The 11,667-nt window shown below is 37.6% G+C and overlaps 1 protein-coding gene across 1 annotated transcript in view; it reads left to right on the top strand.

Annotated features, from left to right (window-relative positions):
* The window catches only part of LOC107688688 (dystrophin-related protein 2-like), a 38,402-nt gene that overhangs the window by 21,788 nt on the left and 4,947 nt on the right, over positions 1–11,667 (top strand). Inside the window, exons 12-14 of the mRNA XM_016486417.1 lie at positions 335–400; positions 7,309–7,374; positions 10,052–10,192. Of these exons, the coding sequence (XP_016341903.1) occupies positions 335–400; positions 7,309–7,374; positions 10,052–10,192 (273 nt within the window). The remainder of the gene's footprint in view (positions 1–334; positions 401–7,308; positions 7,375–10,051; positions 10,193–11,667) is intronic.

The raw sequence follows: 11,667 nt of genomic DNA, 5'->3' as shown, positions 1-11,667 counted from the left end.
ATGCAGAGCACTAATTCCGAGTATGGGTCACCATACTTGGCCACATGTCACGTCACATGTCACGTCACTTTAGATAAAAACCTAGGTGGTTTGCTGGTCTTTACTGGATTAAGCTGATTTCCCAGCCTCGCCAAGGTGGTCTCCAGCTGGTTTAACAGGTCATCCATCTGTTTTCCCATCCTGATTAGCTGAAAGCATCCAAAACCCCTCTAAATCAAGCAAAAGGATCAGACTGACCAACTTCATAGACCGGTTAAGACCAGAAAACTAGGCATTCATACATACAGTAACAAGCTACTTTGCTAACAAATGTGTGTGTTCTTGTTTTTGACAGGCCCTGCTCATCTCCCAGGCTGCCTCATGCGGACACACACAGCCGGATCGAGCATTTTGCCAGCAGGTACGAGTTCAGCCTCACACAGACAGTGATCACGCCTCACTTATGCTCTGATATTCTCCCAGCAGCCACTTCTGCTCACTCCTCTGAGGTCTGATTGGCATATTGATCCCCTTTGCATGGGCACAGTGTTCCAAACAGCAGGGCCTTAACAACAGCCTGGGAGGAAGTGAGAGGGGTGTGAGAAAGAGAGAGAGGGTTATAAAAAGTGAGATAGCGTGAGAGATAGCATTCAGAGGGGTGGACAGGGGTCAGCTGCTTTCCACTAGAAGAATGAAAGCTCAACCTACAAGGTCTGGAGGGCTCGAGGTGGCTGCCAGCACGGATCAGTCTCATTCTGGCCTGGACGGAGTGCACATTACACGCTCAGGAAACACAGACATGGACTTGTCCTCAAACATGTTAAAATGCTTGCTCATACTTACACACAGTTATATCCGTGGGGTTTAGAATTAGGTGCAGTAGTACTTCAGGCTTTTGTCACGCTCACACACATTTGAAGTCACACAAAAACAACATTTCTGTCATTTCTCTACTGAAAAAAAAAAAACTGGTTTTAACCAGCCTATACTTGTTTTGTGGTCTTCCAGCCTGGTCAAGCAGGTGTTTAGCTGGATAAAAGTGTGCCAAATTCTGGACTGGCTTGGGAGTCCAGATTAGACTGGTTTAAGGTTTTTTTTTTTGGTAACACTTTACTTGAAGCCTTTATATATAATGCATTATAAATAAATAATTGTAGCCAAAGTTCAAATGAATTACAATATTTGCAGATTCCTTGTTACATCTAAAATTGGTTGTTTGCTGTGTTTTAATGTATATATTTTGTAAAGATTTAACAATGAATAGATAAGTAGTATAATTTATTATAACTGTTTACAAATATTCATATCATACAATGCATTATAAAGTACTTTTATAATGCATTATGCATGAAGGATTCAAGTAAAGTGTTACTTTTTAGCAGGATTTAGAGTTAGTGGTGGAGGGAAACATGTTGAATAATTGGTCAGTACTGCTTAACTGATGTATCCAAAAGAGTTTAATACTTTGACACTCAAGTAAAATGCTGTAAGAGTAACAGAAAAACAGAGAAACCCTGTATGAGACCATTATCAAATAATAAAACCAATATAATAACCAATACGACAGTAAAACAATTTACATCATATAATTACTAAGTGAAAAATGTGAAATCATTTACCTAATAACCCTTTAAATGCGATGCACAATACACAATAAAAAAAAGGGGACACTAAAACGTGATTACAGTCTGCGCTCTTCATAACGCATGCACACACTGACAATGGGAAGCAGTTTATACAATCACATTGTGTGTGTTTGTTACAACTATGTCAAAATAAAATTCTGAATGAAAACAATTCCATGCAAAATGCATAATCAGTATAAACAAATTCCATTTAAGGAATTGTCGGGTCATTTACAGTTGAAAATTACATGGGTTTAGAATGACATGAATGTGAGTAAAATCTTCATGTTTGGCTGAACTAACCCTTTAATTCGGCTGTAGAAGCGCAGTGAAGCCAATGGCCCAATGTGACTGGTTTGGTTTGACTGCAGCAAACGATCAGGGATATGCTCCTCTGGCCCATCTAACTTCCCTGCCAACTACCTAAATACACACAAGCACATGCACACATGAACGCACAGATCAGCCCTTTGCCTACCCTACCATACTGTGCTGCCAACTGTCTCAGCTCACACCCTGCTGCAGCTCTTATCTGTACTACAAATAGACCAGAGCGCACACACACATTCTCTCTCTTTGCTTGTGTCCTTTTGTCTTCATCTATGTCTCCTCCTCTGTCATATGCTTGATTTCTACTCCTGCCTTTCAATGTCTTATTTCATTTCCCTCTTTCCTTCCTAATATCAATCACTTACCATATCCCACTTCTTCCTCTTGTCTAGTCCTTTTTAATTCCCCAAATTTGTCTCTTCTCTCTCTCTCATGCTATCTCTGGTTTCCCAACACACATCAGTGCCATCTGCGTTAGTTGTTCCTGCTCAAAAAATATTCGTTGTTTTTATTCAACTGTCACCAGTTAATATGTTTCACAGGGGTCTGTTTGTGTCTGACTGAATGTGTAAAATGTTCTGGGATCGTCGGCTCACAGAATGCCAACAGCCTTGACTAAATTAGATAAGAAAATGCCTGAATATTTAAAACACTCAGGGACATGACATGAATTTTACATTTTTTTTTACACTGCACATATCACTGGATACAAATGACATGGTAAAAGTGTACTTCAGTGACATGGACAAAAAACTGATGGGTTGGTTGATGGCTTAAAATATTCATTTTTTTTATTATTTGCAATATTTATCATAAATTGTTTATTATCTGTTTATTATCTGAGCGATTTATCACTGCTTTATACCCAGTGAAGATTATTTGTATCTCCACATTTTTGTTCTTGCATCCATTTATACATTTACTTAATCACAAATTGTGATCAGATTGCAAACTGTCACTTATTTGCGGCATTATCTGATTTGCCTTATTTCTTTATTGAATTTGGCCGTTAAAACATTTCTGACAAATGAAAAACATGCTAATAAGCACGGTCTCGTTTGATTCTTTGATCTCAATGTGCTTTCAGAAAATGCTCGAGCTTTCCATTTATGTCCTTGCTTTTGTACATTTATGCATTCTTAAACTATACTACTTGATCTAAGTGTCGGCTAAATAAGAAAAGACAAGCGTTTTATTGCTGCAAAGATGCTTTCATAAAAAATGTAAAATCCAGTTGCCTTTGGAAGCCCATTGGAAAATCACTTTCATTCACTTTTATCTGATAGTTCTGTCCTTCGCAGAATATGAACGATAGAGAGCATGTGCTAAATGAGGTGGCACGTTATTTATTTCCAACATTGTCAAAACTAGCTTTGAACTCTAATAGAAAATTAAATCCTTGTCAGATGTTTTGGATGTGGTATCTGCAGTACGAGCGCAGAGGAAGAGAACATCATAGGCAAGGGAACGGAGATTGTATGTGCGTTTAAAGGCTAATCCAGAGTAATGACTGAAGGACCTCAACATCGAGGGGGTGGGAGAATAAATCCACTGGCATTTGATGTTCTAGACTCACCGTACAGGGGTGGATTTGCTTGGATATGACAGAGTAAGTGGTCTGTACTGACAGCCTTTCATCTGAAGAACAGACAGCATATCAGAAAGGCTGAACCACTGTTCTGAATCTCAACACATAATGTCCATTTCAAGACAGGGCTTCTCAAAGGAGGAAATAGTTTGTCATGTACTTGCTGATCTGTATTTGTAACCTCTCTTTTTCGCTCAATCAAGAGACCACACTGACCACACACTGAGAAACCCATTTAAACCACTACAAAGACATGCGTGTATAACCTCAAACTCCATTTGACCTCGCACCACAGAATCTGTAACATCATCAGCGGTTCCTAGTAACACATTTGATTGGATCTAGCTGATGGAGGTTTCAGTGTATTCAGTTAGGAGTCGTCCCAGCCAGGTGGAGGGGTTAACCAGGTCAGCCAGTGCCACCGTCATTGGCTGAAGGACACCTGGTTTTGTGAATGTGTATCGACTTTCTGCTATTCCCTAAGGCAGCCCCATCCTGTGTGTTCTAGTCTGCAATTCAGAGCTTTCTCTGTCAACTTTCCTAGCAACATGACATGAATGCACTTAGCACTCCTCATTAAGGTCTTTATAGAGGCTCTTATATTGTTGCTAATTCACAGGCTGTCCTGGTAAGGTAGTGAAATCTCCGCAGTCTCTCACCTAAGGGTAAGCTAAGGCAGGGACAGTGCAGAGCATTGCTAAAAGCAAACTTTCACCCCTGCATTGCTAATGGTAAGTTGTCCGCTCCCTGTTGTGTTGAGAACACCTCTGTTGTGCTGGGTTAATCTTGTCTGTTCTGGATGACACTCAGAATTTTGCTAGTGGCGCAGGGTGAACCTTCTAGCCATGCAAACTCATTTTCATATATTGTTGCATTCTGAAAATGGTGGAAGTGCAATTTGTTGCATTATCAATGTTGCCACAAGGAGTGCAATAGTGAACTGTAGCATAGACCGAAGACTTTGTAGAGCAGTGGTGTTCAAACCTGTCCCTGGAAGGCCACTGTCCTGCAAAGATTAGCTTTAGCCCTGATGAAACACACCTGAACCAGGTAATCAAGGTCTTCAGACTCCCTAGAAACTTCCAGGCAAGTGTGTTGAAGCTGGTTGGAGCTAAACTCTGCAGGACGTTGGCCCTCCAGGAGCAGGACTGGACACCCCTGTTATAGAGACAGATTTTGTAAGACATTTCTGGAAAACTAATTTGAAACCATATGTATTGTGAAAAGTGCTACACAAATATTTGTGACTTGATTAGCTAGACCAGCCTGAAATGTTTAATTTATTACTCTGTTTTTAGAAGATTATTAGAAGTAAGATTATTTCTTTATATAAGTAATTGTTGTTTTACAGTAAGGATGCATTTAATTATAAGATTTTATTTCAAGTAAATGCTGTTCTAATAATCAAGGTATCCTGAAAAAATAGGTAGTACAACTGTTTTCAACACTGATAATAATAAATGTTTCTTGACACCAAATCAGCATATTAGAATGATTTCTGAAGGATCATGTGACACTGGAGACTGGAAACATGGCTGCTGAAAATTCAGCTTTGCCATTACAGGAATAAATAGTTTTTTTTTTAATATATTCAAATAGAAACCAGTTACTTTAAATTGTAATAATATTTCACAATATTACTGTTCTTACTGTATTTTTGATCAAATAAATGCATAGAATGATTTCTGAAGGATCATGTGACACTGAAGACTGGAAACATGGCTGCTGAAAATTCAGCTTTGCCATTACAGGAATAAATAGTTTTTTTTTAATATATTCAAATAGAAACCAGTTACTTTAAATTGTAATAATATTTCACAATATGACTGTTCTTACTGTATTTTTGATCAAATAAATCCAGCCTTGTTGAGCATAAAAGACAAACCTAAAAAACAACAACTATATTTTAAGGTATATTTTAAGAATTTGAATTTTAACACACTACTTTGGTCTTGACAGTAAAGAATTCACATGTTAGCATTTAGTAAATAATCTAACCAAAATCCTGTTAAAAGCAGCTGTTCTGCTGCACAAGCTGCCTTGTAAATTACAAAATGCCTCAAAAAGAGTGAAGCAGAGGAAATCACAGGCTGCTGGCACCCTTTCACACGGGATCTCCATGCAGGAGCCAGAGAAAAAGCACCAATCCATGTGGCAGCTGCGCGCCATCACACACGGCGCAACCCAGGCAGCTACGAGGGTGATTTGTTGACATGTCTTGCATGCAGGAGAGAAAATCATATCAACTATTTCCACATATCCACACAAATACACACAGCCCTCAATGTCACCGCACTTGTTTTATTCCTCTGAGAGAAAGCCCTGTAATTACATAGGCTACAGTAAATGCAGTCTGATCGGCTGTCAGGCAACATTACTGTCACAGCACATGGGGAAAGGTTGTCAGACAGTAATCTGCCAATATGAGGTTTTCACATGCCTTTGTAAAGGGATTATGCAGCTGCATGTAATTGACAAGGATAATTATGATTGGCTGGACAAAAGGCCATGTAATTTCACCACATCATATTCCCAAAGGTGATGTACAGTACAGTGCTCAGCCCTGGAGGCTGGTGCAGGACTGGGACACGGGGAATACCTCCAGGGCGGATCAGGCAGTACAGGGTGCCATGGCGGCACAGGGAGCTCAGGGACCATGGCGGAGCAGGGAGTACTGCTTTCATAGTACTGCTTTCTGTCCTCTTTATCACAAATGTAAACACCAAATCAGCATATTAGAATGATTTCTGAAGGATCATGTGACACTGAAGACTGGAAACATGGCTGCTGAAAATTCAGCTTTGCCATTACAGGAATAAATAGTTTTTTTTTAATATATTCAAATAGAAACCAGTTACTTTAAATTGTAATAATATTTCACAATATGACTGTTCTTACTGTATTTTTGATCAAATAAATGCAGCCTTGGTGAGCATAAGAGACTTTGTTCAGAAACATTAAAAAATCTTAACGAACCCAAACTTTTTAACGTTAGTGTATGTTGTTGAAATGTAAGCTTGATTTCATTCTTTTTCCATTCAAGTTGATAGGAGCTCTACAATTGCCTATATAGAAAATATTTTCAATACTTTTGCAATTGCGTTTGGTGCAGCTAGATACATAGAAATTGCTCATTTTAGCTTTGATTTGGCTTTAGGTTGACACAAGGACTAAAGCTGCAGTGGACCGTAAAGCATTCATACTGTATACCTTCGGGTAATGGCATGTCAGTTGTATGCCACGTAATATGTAATGCATGATGAAGATCTTTTTCATATTCTGTTTTTACCATGCCACTTGTGGCAAGGAATGCAAACTTGCGAGGTGTTTGGGTGAAAGTACCCAGGAGAGGTGTTTATGTCATAAAAATTCATGTGACAAATGAAGTGAAAGGGGAACAGATTCTCCCCTGACTTTGTCATGGAGAGAGAAAGAAGAGGGTGAAGCCGCGAGGCACAGCTTCGGCAGTTGCATGACAATTTGCCACCCAGGTTAGTCGCGCACGGTATCTGAAAAGTCAGGGTAGGATAACAGCATGTGATTTTTAGGTTGGAGTAACTGCTGTGTCTCCTATGCAGTCACTGAGATGTCTTGATGAGTCACAGCTGTCATCTTCTTTTCCTCTGCCAAACGTGTGCTATTCCATTCTTCCGCATCTTGCATTTGAAGCCACTGTCCACAAACAAATTACAGTGCATGGTGACTTTGCCTTTGTACACCTTTCTATATGTTTTGACCCGTGTTCTGTAATATGACATTTTCATTTCACTTGCTTGTTCTTTTCAGGTTGGCAGAAATGGAGAACCAGAACTGTTCCTTTTTCACCGACAGTCTCTCTCCGGATGAAAGTTTGTGAGTACACCACCTCCCACACACACTCAAATCTGTCCTCATGCATGGGTGTGTGGATGTGTGCATGGCCATGCATGCATGCCTTCATGTTTGGTGTGGCTGGGCAGTCACATTAATTAAAAAAGATAATGAAAACGACCCATGGCAATGTGCTCGTTCACCCTCCGTCGTATTAAGTCTGTGTGATTAAGGAGCACAACAGTAGGGATGAATAGAGCAGGCTTGGATGCTGACAGGAGAAAGAGAGAGAGAGTTAGTTAGTTAGTTAGGCTATTGAAATGCTACCGAACAAGATGTTAAGAGCTGCAAGCCCAGCGGACATGTGAAAGCCACTGAAATAAGAGCCTATATAGGGGAAATTAGGTGAGCCCTCAGAAAATCAAAACTAATAGAAGAGGTCAGATCATCACAGCCCAGAGTCATGGCTGCACATGTTTTATGCTGGAAATTGCTCTGTGTTTGTGCACGAGTGAGAGAAAGAAGGACATTTAAAGGAATAATTCACCCAAAAATGAACTTGTCCTCATGTCGTTCCAAAGCTTTATGATTTTCTTTCTTCCATGGAACACAAAAGAATCTCTTTTCAAAGCAATTACAATAAGTTATCCAGCTTTAAAAAGCAATGCAAAAGGACCATTAAACCATAATAAAAGTGGTTCACCTGACTCATGCACTGTATTCCAAGTAATTGTATTATATGAAGCCATACAATAACCTTGTGTGAGGAACACACAAAAATGTATGTTGTTACTCATACATTTTAACAACAATGTACTCATACATTGCGATGAATAAAAATATTCATCGCAACTGTTAATTGTGACCAGATTCTTTAAAATGATTCAACTAAAAAGAATAATTCACAGTCAAACTCATGACCCGAAGAGAATTAGTTATTGGGAAGAATTGTAGCATAAAATAATATATTATAAATCAATAATACTATAATACTACTACTAATAATAATACCAAAAATATGTAGTTTATAAAACTACATATTATAAATATATTAAAATGAGCTAAGCATAATATTAAAAGTTTTCATGAAATTAAGTCATTTTAATTAAAAATAAACATGAAATAATTTAAAATAAAATAAATATATATAAAAAATTAAAATATTGACAATTTTTGACCATTTGATTCTGTTTTGTGTCCTTTTTGAAGATTGAAAACTCCAATCCCACATTTCACAAAAAGAGCATAATAAACAATCTTCAGAATTTCTTTTTTATTTGTTTCACGAAGTAAAAAACAACAACAACAAAAACTATTTTAGAATGTTAAGCATGGGCGTAGCTTGACATTTGATGTGGTGGGGGGGCAAACAGAGTCGATTTGTTCAGTCACAGTTTTAAACACATACATATGCACTGCCATATCTTAAAATATGTCAGTGTTATTGATTTGTCCCAAGATGCTCAGCAGTAATGTTTTTTTCTAAGGTACACTTATAAAAGATACTTAAATGTCCTAATTGAACTGCGACCTAATCCTGGCTTAATCTAAGCCCTGTCTGTGAAACCAGGCCATAGTGTTTCTGTTGTTAACCTAAAAATTCACACTCTGTGTAACTCCATATTAAACTGATTTTACTATGATTAGATCAGCAGCAAGCATGTGAGGTTGTCATGGCAACCAGATACATAACATTAATTATTGCTGCGCTAAACTTAGCAATAAACATGCTGAAAATAATACACTATAAACATGTTTGTCAATGCAGTCTCAATGTAGGTGTTTGTTAAGCAAATCAAGGAATGAATTACATACTGCTTTAAAACAGACATCTGTTGGGCATGATTCAAGTTAAACGCACAATTTAGTAAATCTCACTGCAAATAGACGATTTTTATATTGTAAAATTTGTGTTTAAGTTTGGTTCCGTGTAAATTAAATAACATTTGGTTGTAAATGTTCCTTGTCTGATATAATTGTAGAACACACTGAGCCGCTATTATGGCTGTATCCAGCTTATACGGTATCATATGGCATCGGCATCCTCTTTTCTTTCCTTTTTTTTTGGGGGGTTAGGTCGAGATTTCTCTAGGCAGAGAGAGACAGTGCATCAGTGAGTAATGTATTATATTTATTTGACAGGGCATAATGTGCCATTTCAGTGGCTTTTACCAAATCTTCCTCATCCAGAGGTCTATACTGTAAGTGGCCTTTGTTTACAGATGGCCCATGTTATGGAACCTCTATAATTACAGCAGAGGGCATGAAAACAGCTAGTTTTTATTATTGATGTGACTAATGTGAGAGTCGTGATTATTATTACAGAGCTTCTTGTGTGATTTTTTTTTGCTCATCCTGTGTGCCTGTATATTAGCTGTGCCTATTTAGCTTGTTGTATTTTATGGCATGGGGAGTGCTTGGATTACCAGAAGTATGCGTGTTTGTGATCGCCGCTTGTTCAGCATCTACGCTGCTGTTTGTTTTATGGATGATGGTGTGCGTAAGTCTGTGTTTGCATACACTCTAAAGACGCCATGTGCAGTTTATGCAGAATATGTGTGCATGTGTTCTGTGTTGATATGCCACTGCTGCATTGTGTGCATTTGGCTTATGTACCTGCTGCTTTGTGTGCACGCTTGGCGCTGTGTGTGTCTGTCTGCTGCTGTGTGGCACCGCTAATGTGTTCAGTGTGCACTGTCTCCTGTGTGGGGGGACTCAGGGATGAAGATCAGTACCTCCTACGTCACTCCAGCCCTGCCCTTGAGCAGGACTCCCCCCACGGCCACCTGCTGGCCCACCTGGACTGCCAGGATAGAGAAGAGCTGCAGCGCACCCTCCAGCGCCTGGAGAACGAGAACAGGTGAGGGCACAGTCAGGGGCATGTTCACACTTTCACACTTGAAGCTGAAATATGCAAATTGTGCAACACTAATGTGAATTCCAAAAATACCTAAATTTTAGATTTTTTTTGAAGAACATGTAAATGATATTTAACCATGCAAAACCTGATGGTGATGCTTTTTAGTTATTAGTTCAATTTTTTTAGTTGTTAGTTCAATGAAAGCTTTTTTGTTGTTGCTTGTTTTATTGTCCACCAGACAACAAAACTACATATTATGTATTATAAATATAATAAAAAGGTTATAATAATCGATTAAATTATATTTGATAAAGTTATAATTTAATAACGTTATTATGTTGTGCACATTTGTTTCTTAAGTAAATGCATCGTGTTTTAAGGATGTTTATAAATACTGAAATCATTTTGTAGAGAAATAAAACTATTAAATGGTTTCACCTGAGGCTTATGCTGAACTAGTTTTAAATATTTGGGGGTAAAATGATTTGTCTTTGTAACTTTTTGATTCTTTCAGTTTCTGGCTGTGATTGACTGCACTTTGTGTTGGCACTTTAAATTTCACAGCTTTTCAGAGGATTAAGATAGAGCTAATACTTTTAAATTGGCTGAGATAAAATGTGTTGCTGGGAAACGGTGGACAATAATACGGTTATGATGGTTAGCGTGGGTCAAAAACGGTGATCTTTTGACCTGCGTCAAATGAACGAGGTGTGCTCTTTAGACCTTAAAACAGCTTCAAACATCAGCAGAAACACAAAAAAAGTCTGTTTGGTCTACCATTTCATTTCATCCCAAAGGCTATTGTTACAGCTGGGAGTCATTTATGAGTTTTGTCTTCAGTGTAAATCCTGACCTTTAAGTCATTCTCTCATGTGGTCTTGCTTTGTTATAGGTGAGTAATAGGTCAATAAAGCAAGATTAATTGTTAGTGTCTGCAAGGATCTGCAACCTTAACCTCCTAAATAAATCAGGGCTTCCCGCTGTCATTATTGGGATAGAAAGAGCTGAGTGATGGCTGCTCTGTTAAATTTTGTGTTATTTTTTTTGTCTTTTTTCATTCAATTTGATTTTATTTTACTGGGTTATAATAACAATTTCTCAACAAGAATATGTGTGTGTGTGTGTGTATGTATACTGTATATAATAAAATAAAACAAATAAATAATTATATATATTATCAAATTATTTATAATTATTACATTCAATTATTTTAGTAATTTTTTACATAGTAATTTTTGTTATTTACATAGTAAATTTACATAGTAATATTTAAGGTATTTAAAGATAAATATAAATATTTTATAATAAATATGTATATGAAATTGATATTTATATAAAATAAGATAACATTTAAAAATTAAATGAATTTTAGAAGGAAAAAAAACTTTTTCTGTTAAAGGGATAGTTCACCCAAAAATTTAAATTTGATGTTTATCTGCTTTCCCCCAGGGCATCCAAGATGTAGGTGACTCTGT

This window comes from Sinocyclocheilus anshuiensis, unplaced genomic scaffold (assembly GCF_001515605.1).
Source record: "Sinocyclocheilus anshuiensis isolate Anshui unplaced genomic scaffold, SAMN03320099.WGS_v1.1 scaffold581, whole genome shotgun sequence".
NCBI lineage: Eukaryota > Metazoa > Chordata > Actinopteri > Cypriniformes > Cyprinidae > Sinocyclocheilus > Sinocyclocheilus anshuiensis.
This window is presented reverse-complemented; position numbering and strand designations above follow the sequence as displayed.